The 27,600-nt window shown below is 38.2% G+C and overlaps 12 protein-coding genes across 12 annotated transcripts; 7 read left to right on the top strand and 5 right to left on the bottom strand.

Moving 5' to 3' along the window:
* Positions 1-261: 261 nt before the first annotated feature.
* RO3G_03716 (uncharacterized protein) lies at positions 262-1,069 on the top strand (the record flags this gene model as incomplete). Its single annotated transcript, XM_067658306.1, has 6 exons — positions 262-305; positions 371-410; positions 461-545; positions 605-724; positions 792-897; positions 952-1,069. 6 exons carry the CDS (start codon positions 262-264, stop codon positions 1,067-1,069), a joined length of 513 nt encoding a protein of 170 aa, XP_067514407.1.
* A 973-nt stretch (positions 1,070-2,042) lies between these two features.
* On the bottom strand, positions 2,043-2,138 carry RO3G_03717 (uncharacterized protein; the record flags this gene model as incomplete). The annotated part of the gene is made up of 1 exon (XM_067658307.1): positions 2,043-2,138. The coding sequence occupies one exon, from the start codon at positions 2,136-2,138 to the stop codon at positions 2,043-2,045; it is 96 nt and encodes a 31-aa protein (XP_067514408.1).
* Positions 2,139-3,571: 1,433 nt separating this feature from the next.
* On the top strand, positions 3,572-3,733 carry RO3G_03718 (uncharacterized protein; the record flags this gene model as incomplete). Its single annotated transcript, XM_067658308.1, has 1 exon — positions 3,572-3,733. The coding sequence occupies one exon, from the start codon at positions 3,572-3,574 to the stop codon at positions 3,731-3,733; it is 162 nt and encodes a 53-aa protein (XP_067514409.1).
* A 234-nt stretch (positions 3,734-3,967) lies between these two features.
* On the bottom strand, positions 3,968-6,803 carry RO3G_03719 (uncharacterized protein; the record flags this gene model as incomplete). Its single annotated transcript, XM_067658309.1, has 2 exons — positions 3,968-4,228; positions 4,275-6,803. 2 exons carry the CDS (start codon positions 6,801-6,803, stop codon positions 3,968-3,970), a joined length of 2,790 nt encoding a protein of 929 aa, XP_067514410.1.
* Positions 6,804-7,315: 512 nt separating this feature from the next.
* RO3G_03720 (uncharacterized protein) lies at positions 7,316-8,491 on the bottom strand (the record flags this gene model as incomplete). Its single annotated transcript, XM_067658310.1, has 1 exon — positions 7,316-8,491. The coding sequence occupies one exon, from the start codon at positions 8,489-8,491 to the stop codon at positions 7,316-7,318; it is 1,176 nt and encodes a 391-aa protein (XP_067514411.1).
* Positions 8,492-9,073: 582 nt separating this feature from the next.
* RO3G_03721 (uncharacterized protein) lies at positions 9,074-10,066 on the top strand (the record flags this gene model as incomplete). Its single annotated transcript, XM_067658311.1, has 1 exon — positions 9,074-10,066. The coding sequence occupies one exon, from the start codon at positions 9,074-9,076 to the stop codon at positions 10,064-10,066; it is 993 nt and encodes a 330-aa protein (XP_067514412.1).
* A 1,251-nt stretch (positions 10,067-11,317) lies between these two features.
* On the top strand, positions 11,318-13,550 carry RO3G_03722 (uncharacterized protein; the record flags this gene model as incomplete). Its single annotated transcript, XM_067658312.1, has 3 exons — positions 11,318-11,512; positions 11,584-12,741; positions 12,807-13,550. 3 exons carry the CDS (start codon positions 11,318-11,320, stop codon positions 13,548-13,550), a joined length of 2,097 nt encoding a protein of 698 aa, XP_067514413.1.
* A 2,698-nt stretch (positions 13,551-16,248) lies between these two features.
* Positions 16,249-17,568, top strand: RO3G_03723 (uncharacterized protein; the record flags this gene model as incomplete). Its single annotated transcript, XM_067658313.1, has 1 exon — positions 16,249-17,568. The coding sequence occupies one exon, from the start codon at positions 16,249-16,251 to the stop codon at positions 17,566-17,568; it is 1,320 nt and encodes a 439-aa protein (XP_067514414.1).
* Positions 17,569-18,203: 635 nt separating this feature from the next.
* RO3G_03724 (uncharacterized protein) lies at positions 18,204-19,217 on the bottom strand (the record flags this gene model as incomplete). The annotated part of the gene is made up of 1 exon (XM_067658314.1): positions 18,204-19,217. One exon carries the CDS (start codon positions 19,215-19,217, stop codon positions 18,204-18,206), a length of 1,014 nt encoding a protein of 337 aa, XP_067514415.1.
* A 2,729-nt stretch (positions 19,218-21,946) lies between these two features.
* RO3G_03725 (uncharacterized protein) lies at positions 21,947-22,774 on the bottom strand (the record flags this gene model as incomplete). The annotated part of the gene is made up of 1 exon (XM_067658315.1): positions 21,947-22,774. One exon carries the CDS (start codon positions 22,772-22,774, stop codon positions 21,947-21,949), a length of 828 nt encoding a protein of 275 aa, XP_067514416.1.
* Positions 22,775-23,475: 701 nt separating this feature from the next.
* Positions 23,476-24,710, top strand: RO3G_03726 (uncharacterized protein; the record flags this gene model as incomplete). Its single annotated transcript, XM_067658316.1, has 2 exons — positions 23,476-23,525; positions 23,585-24,710. 2 exons carry the CDS (start codon positions 23,476-23,478, stop codon positions 24,708-24,710), a joined length of 1,176 nt encoding a protein of 391 aa, XP_067514417.1.
* Positions 24,711-25,319: 609 nt separating this feature from the next.
* Positions 25,320-27,520, top strand: RO3G_03727 (uncharacterized protein; the record flags this gene model as incomplete). The annotated part of the gene is made up of 5 exons (XM_067658317.1): positions 25,320-25,589; positions 25,640-25,893; positions 25,944-26,064; positions 26,124-27,401; positions 27,458-27,520. 5 exons carry the CDS (start codon positions 25,320-25,322, stop codon positions 27,518-27,520), a joined length of 1,986 nt encoding a protein of 661 aa, XP_067514418.1.
* Positions 27,521-27,600: the final 80 nt, after the last annotated feature.

Raw genomic sequence — 27,600 nt, forward strand, 5'->3', positions numbered from 1 at the left:
TGATTATAAAGAGCATGTATACCTACATAATATACTTTTCTTTAATAACATTGCTCTGTAGTAATCTAGTCTTGGAGGTAAAGGCAAATTCGATGATACCATCAAGTTCATGGGGAATGCAATATGCCCTAAGGTTTCCACGCTATATTAAAATAAGAGAAGATAAAGGTTGGCAGGATATTATGACATTTTCAGGTAAATTATGGACACAGTTTGTCTGGAATTAGTCTTATTCTTTATAAAGATGTACAAAGGGTTAAAATGGAAGGATTAACTGGAATAACAAAGAGAAAATCAGATGAAAGGTAAGGAGGAGGAAGAAAAAGAAAGTCTGTTCAAGAAACAGTAAGATTGAATTAGTTGCTCATAGTACTCAGCATACCAAAGAAAAAAAGAAGAAGCGACCTAAGGTGAGATCTCCTTATTTATATTACGGATGGCTTATTATTTTGTCATATAGTCTTCAGCCCTTTTAGAGAGTCAAAGAGGTCTTGATTCATCTCAGCTAGTAAAGAAAACAACAGTATTTGAAGCACTTAAGATTTGTAATATCACTTGTATACACTTATTAATATATAATTTCTGATATAAAAAAAAACTTTAGTTATTGTGTCAGGAATAAAAGACTATTCAAAGCAAGCTTTAGAAAAACTGGCGATTGAAAATGGAGCAGAGTGTGTTCAAAAGGCGGAAAGCGCAAATATATTAATTGCTGGCAATAAAAGTAAAATGCACAAATAGAGGGAGAAATGCAACTGTAATGCGACAAAATACTGATTACACATAAATAGCCTTTCATGTTATTAGTTTAATCAACTCTGGAAAATATAATATTCTGTCACACCAATACTTTCTTGATTGTATAAAGGAGCAAGATTTATTGAACATTGAGCCAAAGTAAAAATAAAGTAAATCTGAGAAAATGAATACAAAACCAACATTGTATAATAGATACATGGTACATATCACTGAGGCAGCTAAGGAATATTTTATGGAATTCATGGATCCTTGGGGTGACTCTTACACAGCATTTGTTAGTGAAGAAAAGTTGGGAGAGGTAGCATCATAAAATAGAATATAATGATCTATAAATTAATCATATTTTTTTTTTAAAAAAAAAAAAAAAAAAAAAAGATACTTAAAAACATGCCTCTTGAGAACGACAATGTTAGCAGAGATGAAAGCTGGCATCGAAAGTTGGCAAATGAGTTCTCAGAAAGATACTTTGACTATCAATTACCCGGCATGCTCTTTCTGAATATGGTATCTTATTTTGATTGTGATAGATCTGATACCGTACCTGATCCTTTAATGATGGAATGGGTGAAAAAGAAAAAGACATGGGATAAACTCGACCTACTCTCTATTCGATTTCAGGCTGAAGGAGGATTGATAAGCAAAACATCCTCTAATCAAGTAACACATGTTATTCTGAACAAGCATGATCTCAGTAATTTAGAAAAATTGACTAGTACTTTTCAAAAGTAATAACTTTTCTTACAGACTAAAAAACAGTTACTCACGTAAATAATAATAGTGAACGATTGCCTCGCTTTGTAACATCAGATTGGATAGAAGCTTGTATACAGAATAATACAATAATTAATGAAGGAGGTAAAACTTGCAAAAAAAAAGTATGACATTTCCGTTTATTAAATTCTGTCTCTCAGAATTTGAACCAAGACTTGTTCGTGATCGTCTTTACTGAACTGCTTTATATCAGCATTTTCTCAAGCACAAATACAAAACGCATTAGCAGAATTTTATTTTATTTTGCTTTCATACCTTTACTGATCAAACAGATATATAATTCCTGTTAATTTACTTTATGCAAATTTAAAAGTATGCCAATAAATAAGCTTTATTAAAACTTTTAATCAAATGCAAACGTGCGATCATAAAAAAACGTCAATTTGTATAGCTAGTGTATACAGTGTATTAATTTACTGACTTTTTTACAGAGCAGACTTAAGTATTAAAAAGAGTACTCTTCATAACTTCTTGAAGACCGAGTGCAATCTTTCTTTCAAAAAAATAACACTTCAACCGGTTACTAGAAACAATAGTATGGCATGGTCAAAGAAAGGTACACCGGCAGTGGTCACAGTTCCCAAAACACGAGCAACAACAACAACCATTCTAGGCGCAATTTCTACTGAAGGTCTGATTAAATGCTGCCTTAGACTTCCTCAGCCTCCATCCAGTAAAAAGAGAAAGCGGGGAGATGGTGTTGAATATATGAGCAAAGGAACAGTTACGGGACACTACATCAGCTTTCTTAAAGCCACAATGGATGAAATGGACCGTTATCCACACATGAAAGGTCACTACCTTGTGATGGATAATGCTCCTATCCATACATCTGAGGACATAGCCAAGTACGTAGAATCTCGCGGTTACCACTGTATTTACTTACCTTCCTATTCTCCTGAGCTCAATCCAATTGAGCAATTCTGGTCAGTGGTCAAAAGTAAAGTGAAACGCCACAGGTTTCTCGAGAAGGAAACGTTGATGACCCGGATCAGTGAAGCCTCCAATAGCTTGAAGCTAAGTGATTTTCAAGGAATTGTCAGGCATTCACATAAATGTTTGGATAAATGCCGTAACAGCCAACCACTCTGAAGAAACTATCACTCAGTGGAAACAAGAGCAATGGTGTCAGAATAAAAAATATTATGGAAAGTATGAAAAAAAAAAGGTGGCATCAATTCACTTTGATGGCACTGCCATTCCTTTGCCACCATCTCTGATTGACCATTCTCTCTCTTTCTCTTTTTTATTTTATTTTTTTTATTTTATTTTTTTTATTTTATTTTTTTTTCAAGAAACCATTTGGCGACGTACGAAGTCAAATCCGTTATATTACACAAAATGATCGCATGTATGTTCCAAATAAATCTGCTAAACCTTCGGCTAAATCACGATAGATTTTGTCAAAGTTTATAGAGAAATGACACACTATTCAATAAGAAATTGAAGCGCGCGTCGCGGAAAAAAAAATAGACATACAAGTAGTACATTAACCCGCATATCCCAATTGATAATAAATGCAAGTGTTTCGCTTTTATTGACTAAAACCATCGACAACAGTACTCGACGAGAGTACAGAAGAAAAAAAAAAGAGTCCAAGAAGCAATGCTTGCTTGCCAATCAGAATTGACGTCCGGGGAAAATCAGTATCAATTTTATATTTTCAGAAATGGTTGTATCACATTTACGCAAAGATCTTCATGAATCTACGAAAAAGAAAGTGAAGAATGGAGTGACATATCCTGATGATAACATGCGCTAACGGTGCGAAGTTCCATAGCGGCAGTACCGATATGGATTTATCCCAACACACCTCACTTAGGACGCCAGCTAAGCTCGCTACCAATCCGGCCAGCAGAAACTACCAGACCGATGGATTCCTTTGTCATCATGGAAAAATGAAGATTAGGAAAAAAAAAAAAAGAAAAACAATAAAATTGCTGGCGGTGACGAAAAAAAACTTCAAACAGGAGTGAACAAGCGGTGACGCAACTAGACAAAAAAAAATGAAATTTATCCTTTTCACGCCTTTTTGATCAACATGACACAGCAGGCTCCCGAGTTCCTGAGCAAGTTCATTCAAGAGAAGAGAAATCCAAATTTTACCCAGTTCATTAACAATCACATTCAGGATGTCAAGACTGCATCTGTGATTGTTGCTCACAAATCTCCCAAACAATTATACAGTAGCCGCTCTATTTAAGCGTGGCCAAAATTTTTGGAATATCCACCCTTAAATAGAACATACTCTTAAATCGAATTCTGTGGCTGTTACAAAACGAAGACACGTTATGTATTGTAGCTACATTACGTTTAAATTTGGTTTTTATTTATAAAATTAATAACCATTTTGAGCGCATGATGTCTAATATAGCATCGTTTTCGCCCTGGTCAGATCAATAAAAAGTTTAATGGAAACTAAAAACCCCTTTGGGGATCAAGGGTAAAAAAGATATGGGAGGGAGAGTGAAGGAAACAAGTGAATGTCACTAGTGAAGGGAAGAGGGTAGCCAATCGAGGAATCTTTGCCCTGGTTGAAATGGCGGTGGCGGTTGGTCCTTATGATGGAATAGGTAGTCAAGTTCATAAAGTATAGTACAGATGACCGGCCAACGAATAAACCATGGAGAGGCGGAGTGAGATGAACATGGTATTCTGTTTGGTAATCTGTTGAGAAGGAACGATAGAGGATCTTGGACTGTTTCTGGCATTTGTAAGCGGTGGTGCATATCGAGACATCTTACTGCATGTTGTTTTGTAAGCATCTGTATAGGATGTCTTGGACAGGGTTCTAGTTTGTCGCCTGGTAGCCAGCCAAGACGCCAGCGTACACATCTATTTCTTTCTGTTTTTGTCATTGGTAGCCAAAGGATGGGGTCTAATGATATCGTTGGGCGACATTGAGAAAGAAGTATAGAGTGTCGAGATGATCGCGCCTGGTTGAGATTGTCTTGCCGGAACTGTAGTTGAATCTTTTTAAGTGTACGTTTGTCTAATTGCTCTGGGTGGGGTAGGCATTGTGCCCATAATGGTGATTTGGAAAGTTTATACCAACATGAATGACTGTCCGAACGACGTATATGAGGTAATAGGCAGGTAAGCAGAGTATCGTCCGGTAGAGTTAGTGATCGTAACAGGAATTGGGCTTGCAATATATAAGTGCGTTCTTGCATTGTAGGAAGCTTAGTTAGATGCAGCATCACTTTGACAGAGGATCGACTAGAGCCGCCAAAGATTCTGCGTAGGCATATGTTTTGTGCATCTTCTAATTTCTTGGCTAGGAGTGATGTTATCTTATTTATTGCAAGTCCATATTCTAATTGAGCACGAACTATCTGGGTATAGAATCTAGTAGCAAGAAGTGGGCTAAAGCCTTTGGGGTTAATACCAATTGACGATAGTTGGTTCATCATAGCTAGTGCTTTGTTGATATTATTGCTGAGTAAGCCAAAAGTGTTGAGATATCCACCTGGCCGAAATGGGATTCCAAGATAAGAGAAGGAAGGTAGAGCTGCAAGAACATCTCCGTAAAGAGTGTACTTTAGTGGTTGGTCTGTGGGATCTAAGATTACGCATTTTTTTGGGTTCCATCTATATCCAAGTTTGTGACTGTGATCTTCGCACTTCTTCAGCAAGTGTACCATCTGTTCCTTATCAGCGATGAGTACCACATCGTCAGCATATAAAAGACAATTCATGAGGGGGGGCAGTTGGACGGGAGAGAGGCCTTCTTCTATTGGTTGTGGGCGTAGTGTCTTGGGTAAGTCATTAATATATATAGAATAAAGAAAGGGCGAGAGTATAGATCCTTGTAAGACGCCCGTGACAGGTGAAAATCGAGTGGAGGTGGCATTGTTGAGCAAAACTTCTATTTGGACATCATCGAATAAGTTTCGAATTAGACATAAGAGAGCTGTAGGTACTGTGTGCTCTAATTTCTGCCATATATAATTGTGGTCTACGGTATCGTATGCCGATTTAATGTCTAAGAAAGCGAGAACTGGGGTAACGCGATGGTGTCGGCGAAGAATATTGCAAATTTCAGCTAAACATAAAGCTTGGTCTAACGATCCTCTGGCTTCACGAAACCCACCTTGAGCTAGATCTAATGGAGGACTATTGTCAACAAGGAATTGATATAGACAGCGCTCCAGTATTTTGCGAAATATGGAGGTGAGACTAATGGGTCTATAGTTGCTAGGTTCGGTAGGGTCATCCTTTTTGTAAATTGGTACTACTTGGGCGACTCTCCAGCCTTCTGGTGTATATGACCACGACCAACATAGTTGGAATAAGAAGAGTAATAGATGTGAAAGACGGTCTTGTATAGGTAGTAACATTTCTTGTCGGATATGGTCAGAACCTGGAGCTTTTTTGGAGGGTAATTGTTTGATTGATGAGAGTATGTCGTCCAATAGAATAGGACAGGTTTCTCTAGCAGATGTAGCAGAGCAATCTTGTTGAATATGAAGCCTGGGTTCAGTTTCATGAAGTAGGTGTCCAGCATAGATAGAATTTAGATGAGATGCCATTAAATTAGCAGCATGCTGGGGGCCTTCTAAAGTAGTAAAAGAGGGTTTTAGGTTTCTATTTTTACGTATTTTGCAAAATCTTGCAATAGATTTTGTATACTCTCCTTGTTCCATTCTCTCGCAGAAATTATGCCATGTTTCTCTTCGTCGTCGTAGTACCATCCTTCTTAGTAGTGCTTTTGTTTCCTGGTGTAGGAGCCAGTATTTGAGGCGGTTTAACCCTTGTGCTTTTCTCCATTTTCTGTAATAGTATTCTTTGAGATTAAAAGTATCTTGTAGTTCAATTGTCCAGAATTTTTGTAACTCGGCATCTTTTTGCTGGTCGCTTTTTCCGCATACTTGATCCAGAGATTGGTATATGGCTTGACAGATTGCAGAGTTAAAATCCTCGATATAATTAATGGCAGAGCTTCTATCGGGCAAAAGAGGTGGAGGGTGTGGAATCAAATCAGCAGTAAGGTTTGTGAATACCTGTTGATATGTAGTCACCTTTTTATCGTCCTTTAGCTTTCCCAAATGCCATGTGAGCCTCTTTGGAGGAAGAAGATTGCTACCAGGAATATTAGTTTGAAAGGATAGCGTCATAAATTTATGATTGGAATCGAGTGATAGATCATCCCGTATAACTAGCTTTGGTTCGGTGAGTTCCGTTGTACTAATAAAATAGTCAATGATACTGTTGCCATGATATGTAATAGAAGTAGGATGTCCATATTTTAAACGCTCATTCCATGTAATCATATTGTTTGACTGTATCCAATCATGTAGTAGCCGTCCACGATAATTAAAGAGTGTGTCACCAGTATATATTCCCATTCGTGCATTTAGATCGCCACAAACTATGGTTGATGTTGTATTGGGGAACTCTAAAGGTAATTGTTGTAGAATATTGGAAACCTCTGTGTGTGAAAGAGAAGGAGGAAGATATAGACAGTGAACTAGTATCTTAGATATAATGAATGATAATGTATACTTAGCTAATAACGGGTTTTTGTGTGGGATGTGTTGAACAGTAGCGCTAGTAAGTGGGTTGATTAGTAGGGCAATTCCAAGACTACCTCGATGCTTGAATGATTGGATAGGTTGACCATAGGTATGAAATTGTTTCCATGATGTAGGGTATTTGTTCGGTGGGAGTAGCCATGATTCAGTAATTAGTAAAACAGAAGATGATTCAGCTAATTTAAGGATTGGTGATATAGCTTGTTTTGGCAGGCCAGTAGCATTGAATAATGAGATTGAGACTGTACTCATTATAATTGGGAGATATTGTCATCGAGGTCTGAGATGTTCATATCTGCGTCTTGATCGACATAGAAGACATCCGTTGGTTTAGATCCAGTAGTTGTAAGTGTTTCGGTAAATGTTTGTTTGTCGATCCAGCCTTGATTGTAAAAATAGCGCGCTACTGCAGTTTTAACTGGAACACGAATATAGTTAATAGCTCGCTTCATGCGATCACAGTGATGCATAAAAGCCAGGGAGTCACGCTCTTCTTTAGTGTTCTGTTCATATTTAGGATCCATAAGGATAGATCCGTCGCATGGGTTGAAGTTCTCATTTACAGTCACTTTGAATTTTTGGAGATGTGCTTTAAGTTCAGGTGCATAGTCATTATGGACTAAGAGGGCAACAATATTTCTTGTGGGATAATTAATGTCCAAGATTCTGCTGTTATTGATGTCCAGTCTACGGAGACGGTTTCGTAATTGTCCGATGGGAACTCGGGCTTTGGTAGGAATATAAATATATTGAAAGCCTTGGTTTTCAGACGGAGGTTGTAAAAAGCGAGCAGCATTTTCCTGTCGTTGAATACGGCGTTGTTGGCGTTTTTCAAGCATTGATTGTTTAATACTGTTGAGGCGGGCTGTATCTTTCCAAGGAGGAAGTGACTGGGCAGTTGACGGTAAAGAGGGAAACTGAGTATCGTGGGTCTCAATTGTTGATTGGTTCAGATTTTGAGTACGTTGGTTGCGAAGCATATCTATTTCAGTACGTGCTTGCTTAAGTTCAGCTTGCGTTTGCTTGAGTTCGGCACAGAGTCGTTCAATCGTTGCTTGAAGACTAGCAATATCAGTTGCTGTTGTTGTAGTAACAGGCATAGCCTCTGGGTTATCGTCTTGAGTGTTAGAAGTTTCCATCATAGTGTCAAGGGATAGGGGTTGAGATAGCATTGTTGTAGTGGATGCCAATTCGCAGATCTCAGCCATGGTTGGTGCACTGTATGTTTTACCACAGGATTTGCAAACAAAACAAGGTTGAGGAGGGTCACCAGCTATGGATCCATTGCGATAAAAGGAGTTAGTTTCTTTACAGTTGGTGCATACAAGTCGTCGACGTTGAGTATTAAACTGTGCAGTTAAGATTTGTATTTGTTCGTTAGAAAGAATAGGCTTTGAAGCTTTACGGCCTCTACTAACAGGAGCCATAGTAGTGGTTTCTGTATTATATGTGTTTGTCGTTGTATTTATTTTTATTGTCAATGCTGTTTATTTGTATTAAAGTATTATCGCTTTCCAAATAAGGCAAAAAGCTATGGAAAGTGATGGAAAGCGGAAAAAGAGCTCGTAGCTACATTACTGTATTTCCACTTCAATTTCGACCAAATCGACAACTAAATTCGACCAATAAAAAATAAATTACGACCAAAAGTGACATCTCATTTTGACCAAATGAACTTGCTTATTTCGTCCATTTGTGTACCTTTATTTCGACTAAATTAGAAAGAACTTTTCGACTAAAAATAAAAATAAGTTCGACCAAGCTGCAATGAGTTTTCAACTAAAATTCCTTTTATTAATTTTTTGTTAATGAGTGAATCTGGCGACGTCTACGAGTTTAATGATCAAAACAAATTTCAAATGTATGAAGTTTTCAATACAGAAGTCTCAAATCAAGTTCAAGAGCCACAAGTTAACATAGTGGAAGAAAAAAGAGCTAAGAAGAAAACTAACAGACAGCAGTACTAGAATTACACAGAGAAAGAAAAGGACAGGGCTATCCAGACGTATATGTTTACCTCTCTTAGTTACAGCAAGGTTGGAGAGAAGTATGGTATACCTGTATCTACCTTGAAGTCTTGGGTTAAAGCAGCAAAAGAAGCATCCAAAAAAGAAGAGGCTTTAGAAGTAGATGATGCTATTGAAGAGCAGCCAAAAAAGAATCAGCACCTTCGCAAGCTAGAGAAAGAGCATACGAAGTTTTTGGAAGAATTCATTGATAATAACTCGGTAGTCACGCTAGATCGAATGGTTGACGCCCTCAGTGATAAATTTGAGGGCTTGAGTATTTCTAAATCTGGCGTGGATAAACACCTGAAAGAAAGCTGCTCTTACACGTTAAAGAGAATTACAAAGATTCCTGCCAAACGAAACTCTCCTGACGTTATTGAACTAAGATTTAGAGCTGTTGAGGCGTGGATTAAAGACTCCAATATCAGTTTTATGCAAAACTGTATTTTCATTGATGAAGCTGGATTCAACCTTCATACTGTAAGAAGTCAGGGCAGATCAAAGAAAGGTGAGCCTGCAAAAGTTGTAGTAGCAACCACCAGGGGACCGTCAGTTTCCATACTAGGTGCAATTTGTTCCCTTGGTGTCATCAATGTTGGGCTGAAGGTAACTAAAGCTGGTACAAAGTGGAAAGAATTCATGGCATTTCTTATACACGTCATGGATGTCCTTGATAAACACAACTTGAAGGGTTGCAATTTAGTCATGGATAATGCACCTATCCATAAACCTGAAAAGATCACAGAGGAGGTCAGCAAGAGGGGATATAGAATAATATACCTTCCACCTTACTCCCCTTTCTTAAATCCAATAGAAGAGTTTTGGGCCAAGGTAAAGACACTTGTTCGCAGATCTCCAATGACAGATCGCGATAACTTGGTAGCAAGGATAAGAGAGGCTGCAGAGCAAGTGACTCATGAGGACTGTCAAGGCTGGATTAGGCACGCCGAATCCTTCTTTGAGCGTTGTTTAAATAAAGAAGAACTTCTTTAGTTCGACCATGCAGTTGAAAGCTCATTGCAGCTTGGTCGAACTTATTTTTATTTTTAGTCGAAAAGTTCTTTCTAATTTAGTCGAAATAAAGGTACACAAATGGACGAAATAAGCAAGTTCATTTGGTCAAAATGAGATGTCACTTTTGGTCGTAATTTATTTTTTATTGGTCGAATTTAGTTGTCGATTTGGTCGAAATTGAAGTGGAAATACAGTATCATGACCTCAGGTCTCTCAGATCCCCAGTCGGGTCTCCGAAACTTACATATCGGAAATTGAAATGTTTAGGTATAGTGCTCTAACCTATGAAATACTTCATTTTTACAAAAAGTAAAGTGCGATCGGGTCTCTGATATCCAATGTATCCTTTGTATACTTTGATAACCAATAAAGTGCTTGAAAAGCTTTTTTATGCAACTCAGCTTTGCTGTAATAGAAAAAAAAGGGGAGTGACAGGGCAAGTACAAGAAGTCCTTTGACGTTTCATATAAAAGCCAAATTTCTAATATTGATTGGTGCATACGGTAAGCTACATTATTGTGACAAATATCGGTTGTTAGGGATTGGATCCTCATATCAACAATTGAAAAATATACACTTTCTTTTTTGGCAACTAATTGCCAATTTTGCAAACATATCTCTTCTACTATTTGTTAAGCATTTCAATTGAACAATGCGTTGAAGAAAAATAGCCGATTATAGTTGACATTGATAAATACATGTCTTAATACAAGATCATAAGTAAAATACGAGTTTATTTAAATAAGATTATACAATTGTTTCCAAGTAAGCATACTCTATTAGAATATGTATTGTATTAATGATAGTTCTTTGATAAGAAGTACCAATCAAGATAACAAGATATTTTCTGTTGTCAGTAACCCAATCTAATGTCAGGAATATTGCTAATCTTTCATATAATTGAAATAACACCTAAAATAACGTTATTCAAATCAGTGAGTAATTCCCAGAATAAAAGGTAATCTATGACAGACATACAAAAGAACAAATGAAAAGTTTTCATAATCATAATTAGAGATAACACTTGCTAAAGTACCTGAAGATTAGAAGAACGCTTACAATAGAAGATATCAAGCCACTCATTCAATAAGATATAAATACTTGCCTTCAATTAGAGTAATTTTTACTTTAACTTAAACTGAAATAAAGATCAGTCTCAAAAAGTACCTACATTGCTCTTTGTTTTTGCTTTTATCTCTTACTTGGTTATTATTACTACTATACGACATAATGAGTCACGATTCAAACGCTGGTCCTTCTACTAGAGATAATGATATCGCTCTTCCAGATGCTGAACATTATGAAGACATGATTCGAGCCAGGCTAGCAATGGATAAAAATACGCAAATGGTCATTGCTGAAAATCAAACATATCGTCCCAAGAACACGACTGCTGCTTATAAATCTAAGCAAAGAGAATGGTTTGTAAGTTAAAAGCTATATGTTATAAAGATTGTTTGGGTGATGATTTCTAAATTGTTTGAAATTGAAAATAGGAATGGTGCGCCAATAAAGAAAAAGTTGCGGATGGTACTATTGTTTATGACGCAAAGCTAGCTTTCTTTCTCAAAGACTATGTTTTGACCCGTGGAAACAAATTCAAGAAAAATGCAGATGGATCACCCGCACCATTGGGTAGGGAATCAGTCCTTGCTTATGTAAAAGCTGTGGTTGATTTATACCATCAACAGGTAGAAGCAGGATTCAATAAGCATACAATGGCAAGAGGACCTATCGTGAAGCGCTTTCTTGACACTCATACCAAAAAGGAAGCAAGACGCAAAAGAACCGAATATGAGGATCGTGGGAAAAATACTTTGAATGATGGCTATACAGATCAAGAATTGCTTCGAATCAATCAGTATTTTTTGATTCAAAACAACATCTTTTCTTTGAGAAACAAAGTCTGCTTTTCTATGAGCCATGCCATGCTTATGCGTAGTGAGACTGCTCTTGGAACACAGCTGCCAGATTTATTCATCATGGAACTCAAAAATCAAGGCCCCTCTACTTGCTTTGCTATAGTAGCCACTATAACATTTGGTAAGACTAATAAGGATGGCAAGATTCAATATGGTTCTGCTCTTCGCCATAGGGATGTTGAAGTTTGTCCACATGGCGCTTTTGCTCAATATTTTTTTTCCTTGTTCCATCATCAAAACCTACCATTTCCAAACTTCTCGACTCGCCGTGATTGGTATGATACTTATTTGTTTCCAAACACTACAGGGGATGGGTCAATTACCTATAGTGAACAAGCCAAGATTTATAAACAAGTGCTTAGGTATTGCGGTGTTCATTCAAGCAAGCTCACTCACATCAACAGAAAGAGTGCCATTAATATGGTTGCAAATGAAGGTGTCTCTGGAGACCAACAGAGACAAGTTGGACGTTGGGGTAGCGATAGAATGGTTGGTTGCTATTTAAGTGGCCTTCCTGTTGATGCCATTAAAGTGCTGGCCGGGTTCACTACTCGTAAGGGTGATTACTTCATCAATCGTGGTTCAATTGAGCCATCAGAAGAATTGCGCAAAATGGTGTTTCCTTGGATTGAATATTGGAGAGAGAAGTTTTACAGGAAGGAAGTTGAAGACGATATTGCTGGGCCAAACTTTTTAGATTTAATGGATTATTTAAGAACAGTTTTTTTGCAGGTAAGGATTATTTTTTTTACAAATCAAGTCATAATGCTTACGATATCTAATTATTTTTATCTTAGGACTCAGTGGTGTTGAAGGGAAAATACCCCGGAAGCTTTATTTGGTCCCACAGCATCTTTGATACTGATATTTACAAAGACTATGAAGAGCGTCTTTCATCTGCAATCGCTGCCAACGATGAGAAGTTCAAAATGAGCCAACATCTGGAAGTTTTGTTACCTGAAGTCGCAGCAGCTATGAAGACAGGGTTTGACTCAATAAATGCTATGCTGAACATAGTCCAATCTCAGAATCAACTTACTTTGAATGCAGTCAAGCAATTGGAAGCAGAAAACCGAACCATGCTCGCTGATTCTTTTTTGCAAATCTCAAACATGCTAAGACAAGGTGATGAGAATACACAAATTCAACAAACATCAACCATCCTTCCTTCCTCTTCTGTTCCGCTGTCATCTATTCCTTCCCCAAGTGCTGCTAACTCAAGAGGTCTACCATCATTCAAAATGAGTAGAAGTTTGATAAGCGTGACAGATGTATGGCGAGAATACTCTGTTGGTCTTGCTGGAAAGCCATCTATCAAGTCTATGGAAGAGCAGTACGGTGCAGATTGGCGCAAAGTAGACAACAGAACCGAGTCTAGGTTCTTTACTAGACGTCTTCCACTGTACAAGAAAATAGAGTCGCTGTCAAATGAAAGAGGTATAAGCTGTGAAGAAGCTGCACAATTTCTTGAATTCAGAAGAGTTTCTGACAAGCTTTCTATCAACCAAATGTGCAAGTTAGTCGCAGATAATCAGATTTAATTATTGAAATGTTTTTTGTTTACTATTGAATTAATAATAAAGTAATTTATTACAAATATATCATTCAAATGAAAGCGTTAAAGTATCAGCAGGAAAGCGGGATTTAAAAATTTCCAGAAACAAAGTATTTCACCATCCGTCCCTTCCCCCCAAAAAAATGAGGGGACCGCGTCGGAGACACTGCTATTCTTGAAAAAATACCCTCACAGTATAGACATGTTTGTACAACATGTTTCCACATAGGCTACTGTCGGTTGATATAGGTCTGGTAATTGTGCAATGACATTAACAAATCAAAACTTGCTTTTAAGACTTGATCAAAGTTGCTGGAAGGATAATATACGAGTCGTAGGCCCAAAATAATTTTGACGAGAATAAATATATGACATAACAAAAGTTATTTTCTTTGTTTAAATTCTATCTATAAAAAAAAATCCAAATAACAAACGTGTACGCCTTTCTTTCTCAAAAAATTGAGCTTTTGGATCAAAATGCTACTGGCCAGCTTAATCAAACAGAATTAGGTGAATGGGCTATGAAGAAATTCAATTTAGATCAACCACTTGCCCAACAGACTATATCAAACGTCCTCAAAAATGCTGAAACGTTATATAGTAATGTTAATGTTGTCAAAAATAGCAAAAGTCTAAAAACAACACGTTATCCTCAACTTCATGATGAAGTCGAAAAGTTTGTTTCAGACATGAACAATAACAATCTACCAGTCAATCGAGACTCAATCCTTCGATATGTGAGACATATTGCTCAAGTGAAGTATAGAATCCCTGAAAAAGAAATTTCATTTTCTTCTGGATGGCTTACAAAACTTTTTAAACGAATTGGAGTAAAATGCAGTCCAATGCATGGTGAAAGTGCCTCAGTAGACATCTCTTCTGAAAACATTCAGAACGAATTGAGGAAGATAGAGGAACTTCTTGAGCCATATGATCCTGTATATATCATGAACTTTGATGAAACAGGTTTATATTACCAGCAACCACCAAGAAGAACCATATGTTCCGAGTCGCTTGGTGTCCTTAAAAAAAGTAAAACTCGTCTGACAGTTGGATTGCTCTGTAACTCGGATGGGTCTTACAAAGGGCACCCAGTTGTTATCGGACAACACAAGAGCCCCAAGTGTTTTAAAACAAGAGCTAATTTGTTATCCATGATTGCAATTGAAAAAAAAAAAAAAAAAAAAAAAAAAAAAAAAAAAAAAAAAAAAAAACCTTGAATTTGAATACCATTATTCTACTAATGCTTGGATGACAACTGAAACTTTCACAGCATACGTGAAAAAGTTAAATGCTGTCTTTGGAAGACAGAATCGAAAAATTGCTCTTCTTTTGGATAATGCGTCCGTTCATAAAATAAGAATTCCGCTCAACAATATTAAATTGATATTTCTCCTAGCAAACACTACTAGCAAGCTACAGGCTCTTGACGCAGGTAACCTATTATTTGTTGACAAAATGCTATATAAGCTGTCTTTTTGTTTTACAGTTTTCTCATTAATATTTTGTATACACAGGAATTATTGCCAGCTTTAAGGCACACTTCCGAGCCCAGCAATACGATCGTGCTTTGTGTCTGTATATCAGTAAAAAGTTGGATAATCTGGATGTATACAAAATGGATCAAGCCCAGGCTATGTTTTTTCTATCTAATGCACGGCTTAAAGTAAAACCAGAAACGATCAAAAACTGCTGGCAACATACAAAAATATTGGCATTTAAAGAAAAAACAATTTGTGATTTTGAGCCAGTTGAGTATCCAACAAGTGCTTTGCCATTGGAGAAAGAGATTGTTGCCGAGCTAAATGGAATGATCCCAGATCTCCCCGGGAAATTTAACAACGAGGTTACCGATGTTAGCCAGTTGAATCTTGAAGCAGATGAAAGCGACATGATAGTATGTTATACAACAAGTATTACTAATAATGAAGAAACGGCAGAAGGCAACATAGATGAAACAGAAGAAAATGATAAGACAGAGCAAGATGAGCAGTGTGTTGATATAGTAGAGTGTAAAAAGCGGTTGAGAGAAGCCTATGAAACTATTCTCATGTACGAAGTTCCTTTGGACGATCTTGACCGTAAATGACATGGCTGAATTCGAATTAGGTTGGCTGGCTCTTGTGCTGAATTGAATAGGTCAAAAGAGTAAACAGATCTTTGATCTTATTTTACAATGTAAAAAATTTATTGTTAGAGTACTCCAAAAAACTGTTACTTATAAAAAATCTTCTATTTAGTGGTAAAAAAATTTTGCGTTCCACCCTTAAATAGAATAGTGGTATAGTGGTATTTATGCTGGGGACCTGTGCCGTTCTTTAGAATTACACCCTTAAATAGAAAATACCCTTAAATCGAACATCCTTAAATAGAGCGGCTACTGTATGAATTTTGGAGTGATTTGTTTAAGTTTGAAATAGAAAAGCAGATAAAGAACTCCCAAAGGTAAAAGAAGTCATACGTTTTTGTAAATATGAAATCACTATTGTATTTTTTTTTTTCACTGCAGGAAAACTTCATACCTTGCCGACACATGGATTGAACTGAAGAAGTCTGTGACTGCTCTGGTAAGTCAATAAGCAAAGCGATGCATTGTTTCCTAATTTTATTATTGTTCATTTCAGATTCATGCTCGTCTGCGTTACCAGACTGAAGGACTTGAAGCCATGTCGGATGTTGCAACCATGTCCCGTGTTTCCTTGTCCCTGCAGTCATCTTGGTCCACCACCGAACTTAAGTCGGGCGGGCGCACTCATGTCTCCGATGGAGACGAATCCAACGAGGAAAAACTAAGCGAGAAAGAGTCAAGCTCAGAGTCATCGTATAACCCGAGCAGTAAGTCCTCATCAACCGAAATCGTCACTTCTCGCAAGCCCATTTACTCGTATTTAACTGGCGCTGGCATCGAAGAGTACACTCGCCCTACCAAGCCTTCCCAATGGATGATCGGTGAAGTTGACCTAACAGAAAAGTTTTTGGAATATCGTGCCTTGATCGTCGATAACGCACGCAAAATGAAGACCTTGTCGCAGGTAGATCAGCTTGCCCTAAACTTTATCTGCCTTATCTCCAACAACTCTAAATCTGGCAATTTGATGGACGGAGACGTGTGGGATATCATGGTCGAGCAATGCCGGGACGAGTTCCCTCTGCAACCCTTAAATAGGTCACATAGTGCATGGTGCCACAATGTGAACGAAATAGCCCGGACGAATGTTAAGGAGGCAAAACGCATTGTACAGGACGCCAAGATCTCGGATGATCTTGCTGTTGCGTATCGTGACGTCTACCATGATATTCTTAGGGCTTATTCTAGCAATTACTCTGTTGATGGTGTGAATGAAGATACCTATGTGCATGATGCACTGCAGCCACTGCTCAAGGCATATTTCCCGAACGACGATGTCATCTGCCGGGAAGGTGCCAACGGTACTATTAAAGCATCTAGTTCTCGCAAGCAGAAGTTCGACCCTAACTCCCATGGACGCAAGGGCGATTGCAGTGTAAAGACCAATGATGGATGCCTCAGCCAACTGGTACTCCTGGTTGAGGTCAAGCCCCCTCGCAACGCCACAAGCAATGACTTGGTCAAGCTTGGCAAGTGCCTCAAGGACGTCGTTGACAAATTGGATGAGGATGGTGTTCGGGATGGATTAGTTTGTGGCCTGTTGGCTGAGGGCTATCGCTGCAGAGCCTTTGCCATGGATCTAAAATTTCACGGTCTGTATCGCATGATTCATCTTGGTACCTTTTATGTACCACAAGACTCGAACAACCTGGATGTGCTGTGCGGCGCCTTCCAGGTCATGAACCTCCTCATGGCCATTGTCATCCGTAACGCCAAGTACATCAAAAAGCAAATTCGCAAGCGTGCCCCTCCATCCACAATGGCTCTCCCATCATTTGAGTCGCCCATCCGCATCAACGAAGAACAAAAGCGGTTCTTACTTAACATATCGAATCCCCGTGTGAAACGCGCTGCCAGAAAACTCAATTTTGAATAATGATGTGATCAGTGTCTCTCCCCTACACACATACACCTCTTTTTCTACAATAATGCACACCTTCCTATTCATATATTCCTTTCCTTTTCACTTTTTTATTTACAATCTTCATGTAGTACAGCGGTATTAGACCCTCCCTTTTTTTCCTTCTGTACTCTCGTCGAGTACTGTTGTCGATGGTTTTAGTCAATAAAAGCGAAACACTTGCATTTATTATCAATTGGGATATGCGGGTTAATGTACTACTTGTATGTCTATTTTTTTTTCCGCGACGCGCGCTTCAATTTCTTATTGAATAGTGTGTCATTTCTCTATAAACTTTGACAAAATCTATCGTGATTTAGCCGAAGGTTTAGCAGATTTATTTGGAACATACATGCGATCATTTTGTGTAATATAACGGATTTGACTTCGTACGTCGCCAAATGGTTTCTTGAAAAAAAAATAAAATAAAAAAAATAAAATAAAAAAAATAAAATAAAAAAGAGAAAGAGAGAGAATGGTCAATCAGAGATGGTGGCAAAGGAATGGCAGTGCCATCAAAGTGAATTGATGCCACCTTTTTTTTTTCATACTTTCCATAATATTTTTTATTCTGACACCATTGCTCTTGTTTCCACTGAGTGATAGTTTCTTCAGAGTGGTTGGCTGTTACGGCATTTATCCAAACATTTATGTGAATGCCTGACAATTCCTTGAAAATCACTTAGCTTCAAGCTATTGGAGGCTTCACTGATCCGGGTCATCAACGTTTCCTTCTCGAGAAACCTGTGGCGTTTCACTTTACTTTTGACCACTGACCAGAATTGCTCAATTGGATTGAGCTCAGGAGAATAGGAAGGTAAGTAAATACAGTGGTAACCGCGAGATTCTACGTACTTGGCTATGTCCTCAGATGTATGGATAGGAGCATTATCCATCACAAGGTAGTGACCTTTCATGTGTGGATAACGGTCCATTTCATCCATTGTGGCTTTAAGAAAGCTGATGTAGTGTCCCGTAACTGTTCCTTTGCTCATATATTCAACACCATCTCCCCGCTTTCTCTTTTTACTGGATGGAGGCTGAGGAAGTCTAAGGCAGCATTTAATCAGACCTTCAGTAGAAATTGCGCCTAGAATGGTTGTTGTTGTTGCTCGTGTTTTGGGAACTGTGACCACTGCCGGTGTACCTTTCTTTGACCATGCCATACTACGTTTCAGGTTAATATGGAAAGCAGATTCGTCAAGAAAGACACAGTTTTTCATAAAATCCATGTCTGTTTTTTCCCATTTACGAACCCAATCCAAGCGCTCTTGAATCTTTTCTTCACTGTTCCGGTCTATAGGCTGAAGCCGAGCTTTTTTGAGGGACAAATTGCAATGTTCTTTGTATGTCGTACCTAATCCAACCTTGGTTGCCTCCATTTCGACTCCAGATGTGGTATTGTTTTCAGAATCAGAAAAAATTGAGTTGATGATATCTCTACTATTGTGTATCTGATGAGCTGGTTTATAATAAAATCGTTCAAATGTGTCGGCTGCCAGACTCCAATGTGCATTTTTTTTGACATTGTCAATTTTATGACCCATCTGTACGGCCTTTGTACTGGAAGCTGATCTAATAGAGTGTGGATCAAATACTGTTGTATCGATACCTGCTGATTGCATAATTTGTTTGAGGATATTTGCTATTGTTGTCGGTTGTATTGATCGTACTTGCTCTGGATTTCCTAATTAAGCTAAGAAAGCTGTATGCTCTACAGGCAGTGTTTTTCTCAAGTCTCTGGATTTTTCTAAGAACTGATATAGCGTGAAAACTGGACACATGTTCTTTTCCTGCAAAGTCCCCAAAATGGAATGTTTTACTTGTGATTCTTTTGGAGCTCGTATATACAAGGTAGCTCCAATGATATCTCCATCTCTTGTCCGTTTGAAGTGTATATCTCGATGTTGTAATGTGCCAATATCCGATCTTGGTCTCCACATTGTTGCAATACATAAGAGAACAATCGTTTTTTGTTGAAGTTGTTCAATGGTAAGCCAATCATTGTTAAGATAGTTATTTTTTTATGTGATCAATCAGAATATTTAAGTCCCAGGTTGCTATTTGATGCTCCTTTGGTATCCTTATTGTCGTTTTCATCTTAGCTTGAAAGAAGTCGTGGATAAATGGATTGCTTGCGATTGGAGGTTGATCTGGATGTATTTGGCGAAATACTGATGCTATTGCTGCTCTATATACCTTCAATTGTTGTATTGACATGTGTTGAAATGAAACAAAGAATTCTACCAGGTTCTTGATGTTGTAAACTAAAGGATCTACTGGTGGTATTTGAGAATTACACCATCTTTCCCAGCGTTGCCAACCCAAGTTGTAAGCTTGCGTTGTCCTTTTCCTTATCTTGTTGTTTAGAAATTTTGTTACTGTTTTATCAAATTTCATTTGATCTTGTCCTTTTTGTATAGCCTCCAGGCGGCTAGAGACCACTTCTTGTTTAGTTTCATTACTATTGGTGGGCCCTTCGTCATCTGTAGTACCATTGGGTACCAGTATTGAGTCGTCCATAGTGGTGTTACCAGTACTGCTTCTCGTGTTTTTTGTTTCTTGAAGTAATGCAATACCTTGGGGATTGATTTCCAAGGCGGGTTCAGATATAGACCCTTCAAAGGCCAGGTCTGACTGAATGCATTCGTCGCCGCTGCCTCCGGATCCGGCATCCAACTCCAAAACGTTTTCACTTGCCTGTTTTGTCTCGACGCAAATGCATCTATTGAACGGGGACCCCATTTGGCTATTATTTTCTTGAACCATCTCTTTGGTAGTTTCCATTCGTAAAGCAGGATTTGACGTCGACTCAATTGGTCTGCTTGTATATTCTTGATTCCCTGAATATGGTTGTATATTACTGTCAAATTGAACCTGTTTGTGATATCTTGTATCTGAAGTGCAAGTGATTGAAGCAGGTATGATGCTGTCCCTCCTGCTTTCGTTACATATTTCAATGCTGTTTTGTTGTCTGAGAATATGTGAATTGTGGAATTTTTTGCGTTTCTTGCGTGCAGTTTCAAAGCAAAATAAATTGTTTGAAGTTCTCTCACGTTGATGGAAGTTTTTTTTTCTTCTTCTGTCCAGAATCCCGAGGTTTCCATTACGTTTGACTTCACTCCCCAGCCCGTGTTGGAGGCATCCACATGGATTGTCAGTTTGGGCATGAGGATTTCCGGGGGTGTCACATGAATAGGCAGGCCATTCTTGACCGTCGACCATTTTTCCCACCATTGTAAGTCTTGTAGGCTGTGCGTTGACAGGACATAAGGTACTTCCCAGTTCTTGTAGCCGTTCATTCTCAGACTCTTCGTAAGATCTCTTTGAAGGTGTCGAACATGTAAAAGAGCTTCGCCGATTGCTGGGATTACCGAAGTCATTTTCCCTATTAGACTTGCTATCCAACGGCATGACCGGATTGTGGTTGTCTTCATGGCTTGTCTGGAGCGTTGAATGATCTTGTTCATTTTTCCCTGAGGAACCTTGATTCTCATTGTTTCGGTATTGAAATTGAATCCCAGGAATTCTTGTGTTTTTGATGGAGTTAGTGCGCTCTTTTCCCAGTTGATCAAGAAACCCAGGGATGTTAAATGGTTGATTACCACTTTGGTTATCTTTTTCATCTCGTTCATTGACTTGGCTAAGAGACAAATATCGTCTAGATAATAGACTAAACGTATCCCTTGTTTTCTGAGCGGTTCCACTGCATAGCGCATCAGCTTCGAGAAGACTCTTGGAGCTACGCTCAGCCCGAAGGCCAGTGAACGATACTGGTAGACGATTCCTTTGTGAAGAAACGATAGAAGTGGTCTTGACTTTTCGTGCATTGGTACGACCACATATGCGTCCTTTAAATCTAACTTTACCATAAGGTCGTCTTCTTCTATGATGTCTCTTAAGGCCGGTATTCCTTCCATTTTGAAGTGTTGACATTGTACGAATTGATTCAGTTTCTGACAGTCCAGAATCGGACGTCTTTTGGTAGGCTCTTGTATCGTGAAAAAATTCGAGAGGAATTGTTTGGATTGTGTCGGTGATCTCTCGATTATCCCCGCTTTTAAAAACTTTTGTACTGCTGTATCGACGGCTACTTGATCGTCTTTCGAGAATATCATCATCTTTGGTTTCCATGGAACTGGATTGGAGGCCCATTGGATCCGATAGCCTTCGGATACAACTGAAATAGGCCAAGGATGTTGTATCATGGTTTTCCAGTTGTCTACAAAATTCTCTAGACGACCTCCGGGGAGGGTTCCATCTGATAAAACCTCGTAATGTCCCTGTATTTTTTGAGATTTTATTATTGGTGCTATCGGGTAAGATGGTGTTTGCAGTACAGTGCCTGTTTTGATTATTGGTTGGATGGGATTTGGCTGGAGTTTGTCCCCGGTTGCTGGTTGGTTCTCCCTCTGCCTCTGCCAAAAAAAATTTTTGAACGGAACTGATTTCCTCGTTGATAGTTGGAAAAGCCACTTCTGATGCCTCCTCGTCCTCTAAATCCATCCTGTCTATGTTGGATGGTGCTTCGAAGGATTTGCTGTTCATAACGAGCTTGTTGAATTTTTTCGACAGACTCTGTAGAGAATGCCAATTTCTTGTTGGATTCTTCTTCTTCTTCAATGTATCGCATATTTGATGGGAGTCTGAGAGCGGTTGCTGATAGGTCTCTGGCTTCTTTATCAATTGACTTTGCTGTGATATAACTGTATATGGCAAGTCTTCTGGTCTTTTCGATGATGTCCATAAGGACTGCATTGTCACCTCCATTTTCTTGGACGTAGCTAAGGTCTTCAAATACCTCTGTTGCAGCTCTAGCTGCGATTCGAAGGTGGTCTGCATCTTTGTAGCGTTGTGATACGACTTGATGGGCATCAACTTTGTGTCTTTTAAGATCGGGAATGAAGATCTTGTTGGTGGTTTCTGATGCTGTCCAGTTTCCCCTTTCATAAAGAGGGACTTCTCTTGCGTATTTTTTAATGGTTGTACGCATCTCAGGTGAGGGGGTTTCGTCCATTTCGGTCATGATTTGGTATGGGAGGATTGTTCTTTCTCCTTGTCCTTTTTCTTCTGTCTTAAGTCTTGCAGCGAATTGTTGGAAGAGTGTTTCCAGTTGTTCTGGTGTAATGTTGATACTTTGTTGATCTTGTGCCACATTGTCATTGTGTTCAATGTTGTTCATATCTTGTTCCACGAATGCGCGGCTTAGAAAGTTATGAAGAACAGTGATTTATAAAAAGTTTTGCATTTTATTGTTTAAAAAGTTAAAACTACAAATAAAAAAGCGCGGCTCAGAGAGCTAGTACCACATCTGGAGTCGAAATGGAGGCAACCAAGGTTGGATTAGGTACGACATACAACTAAGCTTTCAAAATGACATAACCAATTTTATCGCCATATTGCAGACAATCCAACTCTAAACATCCTTAAGCTTCCTCATTAAATAAATTATCATCTTCTTTAGCTAGGCTAATGAAAGCTGTCCAGGTTTCTCTATTTTCAAACATGAATTAAATAAAACCATAAATTAAAACACCGATTCCTGCGAATAAATACCATTAAACAACAATTTGTTTCTCTTTTCAATTCATTTATATATTTTTTTTAGTTAAATGAATAAAATAAGTAAAAGGAGGTGCAACAGTTTATCTTTTCTTTTTTAATGACAAGCTAATCATATTCTATTTGTAGGGTACCAGAATATGCTAAAAAACCACTACTTGGTTTCTCAACTTGGTCTTCTCAACTGTTGGACGACGTACCAGGCTATGGTGGTAAACACCTGAATCCTTGGTATATTACTATGGAAGCAGACTTCCAATAAATAAGCTAAGATAATTTTATAGGTTTAATGAGCAACAAATAAAAGACATTTCTGACGCAATGAAAACTAAATTGCCAAGTTATGAGTACATCAACTTGGATTCCGGCTGGTAATTTTGAAGACCCAAAAGAAAACAAAAGAATGATTTCTTATTTGGTTCGCATGTAGGTGTGGGGAGTGCGATGAAAATGGTCGTTGGACAGCTCGAAAAGACTTGTTTCCAAACGGCCTACGAGCATTATCAGATTACTTGAAGAAGAATGGACACAAACTAGGCGTTTATTTATTGCCAGGCATTCGACAAGACGCAGTAGCCAAGCAGTGCAAGATCAAGGGCACTGATCACCTATTGGATGAAATTGTCCAATTACAAAGAGAAGGATGTGGATTTGCAGGCACTACCTTTATGCCAGACTCACACAACGAACTTGCCAAGGCCTACTATGAATCAGTTGCGGAACAGCTTAATGAGTACGGTGTGTCATTTGTCAAACTGGATGCAGTCGGTCCTGGAGGAGGAAGTGAGTACTATCCTTACCAGTCACCTGACAATCGAGCATGCACTGTGATGTTGTATAATGCTCTTAGGAAATATGATATTTGGGTAGAGATCTCTTGGTATATTGACCATTCCTATGCAGATGAATGGGCACAGATATCGAATGGAGCACGGGTTTATGTGGACATCGAATCCTATTCTACAAGGACCATGACAACCACACACCGTATCATGCAGCGAATTACACCATGCGAAAAATGGGCGAATAAATGTGTGGTTGGTAGTGAATATGGGTTTTATATTGATTTGGATGCTGTCTTGGTTGGTATGACGGTGGATGGAGTTTGTGTAGATGGTCTGGATAATGATGACGTTAGGCGGACGTGTATTAGCTTTTGGGCCATTGTTTCATCTGTCTTTTGCTTGGGCTCAGATCCAAGAAAGATACCAGATAAATACCTTGCTTGGTATAATCACAAGGAAATCTTAGAAATTCATCAAAGTGGTATTATGGCAAAGCCAATTGGCTCAGGTGATGTGTGGCAAAATAGAAAACAGGTTTGGTGGAAGAAACTAAAGGATGGTCGAATCTATGTTTGTTTGGTGAATGCCCATACTTATATATTCATGCTTGGATTCAGCCATGAGGTAACACTTTACTTTAAAGACATTGGTCTAGATCGAGCACATGTCAAAGACGTTTGGACAGGCGATCAACTTGGTTTGTTTGAAGAAAAATATAGTGTTACTCTCAAGGCTGCAGAAAGTCAAGTTTTACTCATCACACCAGCATAAAATATTCATGTAATTTTTTCATAACAAATAAATATGCAGTTTTTCTCTATTTTTAAAGTGCTAATTATAATCTTTTCGCCTTAAACTGTTGTAAGAATAAACTTTAGCTCTTCAAGTGTATTGTTTGTCACTTTCCAGAAATCCACTTGCTGTATTTTTATTTCCAACTTGTTGATTCTGGGAAGATCTCTTATGAACTCGTCATTTTTTTTTACATATATCTTTTATTTAAGCAAAGGTAGAGTTTGTTTTTTGGATAGACTCCTCAATTATTACCTTTGATAATAGTTACATTATTCTCCATCAAATAGCAATTGTGTAAATATCCAAACTTGTCGAACCTATACATAATATTTTAAAAAACCCATACAGTAATCGGTAATAGCCCCCCTTGATCCTTGATTTAATTTTTTGCTATTTATCTCTTAATAACAGTGTTCGTCTGGAGACAACACTAGAATAAAGCATAGAAAAACACTGTGTAATACCGTGCTGAGTTTAAGTTACATTGAAAGGAGATAGCTGCCACCTTGTGACTAGCTTTACTTTTGAAAGTAGAAGACAAAAAAAAAGTTGGTTTTTTTTTTTTCTGTTGTTAAGAAAAAAGCAATGGGGAAAGCACCAATCAAAAGAAATCCTGATACTTCTACAGTTGAAACCTCAGCCAATCCTTCAGAAAATGCCGGCATTGTACTTTCAGCTTTTGACAAAAGTGCAACAGCAGAATATTTTGCATTGATCTCGATGGCCATGGATCGTCACCGCTTACGTATTTTCAATGTAAGATCGGGTACAGTCAGTAACGATTACAGTACAAAAGAAAAGGAAAGAGTGACTTGTTTGACATGGGGAGATATCAAGGACAATAGTGATTTACAGGTAAAAAAAAAAATGATATGACACTCTTTTTTATATTAATCCTCAAATAGGCGAATACAGTTCAAGCATTTAAAAAGAAAAAGAGTGGTACAGCACCTTTATCAAAAGCTATTGCATTAGGTATGCAATCTGGATCGATATCATTATACTCACTTAGTCACGGCATTGTTATAAAAAGATTGGAAAATGCTCATACAACACCCATATCTGATTTCGTCATGACAAAAGATGGATCCAGAGGATACTCGGTAGCTGAAGATAACTATATTGTCGAATGGGATATTGAAGAAGCAAAGGAAATCTCGTAAGTCGTTTTAATAAGAAAACATAGGAGATTGCTAACTAAACATATAGCAAATGGAAAGCAGATGCAAAAAATGTACGTAAATTAAAGTTGAGTCATGATGAAACAAAGTTGGCTACAGCAGGACACACCATTACACTTTGGGATTTGACTACACGCACCGTGATTAAGGTGAGATGATATATTGCAAATAGCTTATATGATTTAACCTGTGTTTTTTTTTATTCTAGAAATTCACTGGGCATGCTAGTATGGTTAAGGAACTTGCATTTTCTCCTCAAGATGATTTACTTATCTCAAGTGCAGAAGACGATCGATATATTAACGTCTGGGACGCACAAACCACCAACACCAACACAAATAATGTGGCAGCCTTGACGGTCGAAAACAACGTATCCCATATTGATTTTTCAACAACAGAACCTGCAGTTCTTGCTGTGACAGATGAAGGATTAGTGGGTGTCTGGGAGAACCCATCACTAGTAACACCTCAAGTGACGGGCCACAAGAGAAAGATGATGCGCTCGATGACAAAGGAACCGGATGCAAATGTAAAGGTTGTATCAACCACTGAAGAAAACAAGTTGATCCCCATTTTGGCTGCTCAATTTGTGACGGATAATGGCGGTAAATCTATCATGACAGCTCGTGGATCGAGTATCAAGCCCTCCTTTGAAGTAGTGAAATATGTAAACGAAGAAACAGGAGCCATCTTGCGTGATATTGAGCTTTTTAGACAACCCGTAACAAATTACTTGATTGATAGCGCATCCATTGCTGTCAACAATTTAAGAACAACCAAAAAGACCTATGATGAATCCACAGTGACAGTGATAGGCAATTCTGATTTTGTTGTCAAGGCACCCACAGTGGCCGAAAATCATGAAGAAAGTGTTGAAGCAGAGCAAACGATTGAGCAAAAACTCTTGAGTCTAGATGTCGCCGATACAAACGAACAAAAACACAAAAAGAACAAAAAGAAGACGCTTGTGACACCTGCCGCTGGATCCCTGCAGACTGTCCTTGTTCAAGCCCTTCATTCCAACGACACGAGCTTGTTGGAGGCCTGTTTACAATTCACAAAGCGAGACGTTATTGAAAACACGATCAGACGATTACCTACTGAATATCTTATTCCCCTTTTACTTGACTTGATCACACGGTTCCAAGAGAAACCTGGCCGTGCACCTGCTCTCTTGATTTGGATTCAATCAATTTTATTGATCCATACAGCTTATTTGATGACGGTACCCAATTTAGTAGGTAAATTGTCCAATTTCTATCAAGCGCTGGATACAAGACTTGGTGTTTTCCCTAAATTGCTGGCATTACGAGGCCGGTTGGATGTTGTACAAAGTCAAGTGAATGTCAAGTCTTACTCAAATATCAATGACAAGGAATTAGAACGCGCTCAAGTTGCTGAAAATGTTTATGTTGAAGAAGATTCGGATGATGAAGCAGAGGCAGAAGAAGATATGATGGAAGATATAAGTGAACATGAATACATGGTTTGTATAAACGCTTATAGAAATGTGCGCTCGTTTATTGAATGCTTTATTTTTAGGATGAAGATGCTTTATCAGAAGAAGAAGCAGAAGAAAGCGATGATAGCGATGATGAATTATAGAGCTTAAAAAAAAGCGTTCAATTTCTTTCTTTTCTTTTTTTAATAAAATCATGTGCAACCAGTTATCCTGTTTTAAATGA

The sequence above is a fragment of the Rhizopus delemar genome, genomic scaffold, assembly GCF_000149305.1.
Source record: "Rhizopus delemar RA 99-880 supercont3.2 genomic scaffold, whole genome shotgun sequence".
Taxonomy (NCBI): domain Eukaryota; kingdom Fungi; phylum Mucoromycota; class Mucoromycetes; order Mucorales; family Rhizopodaceae; genus Rhizopus; species Rhizopus delemar.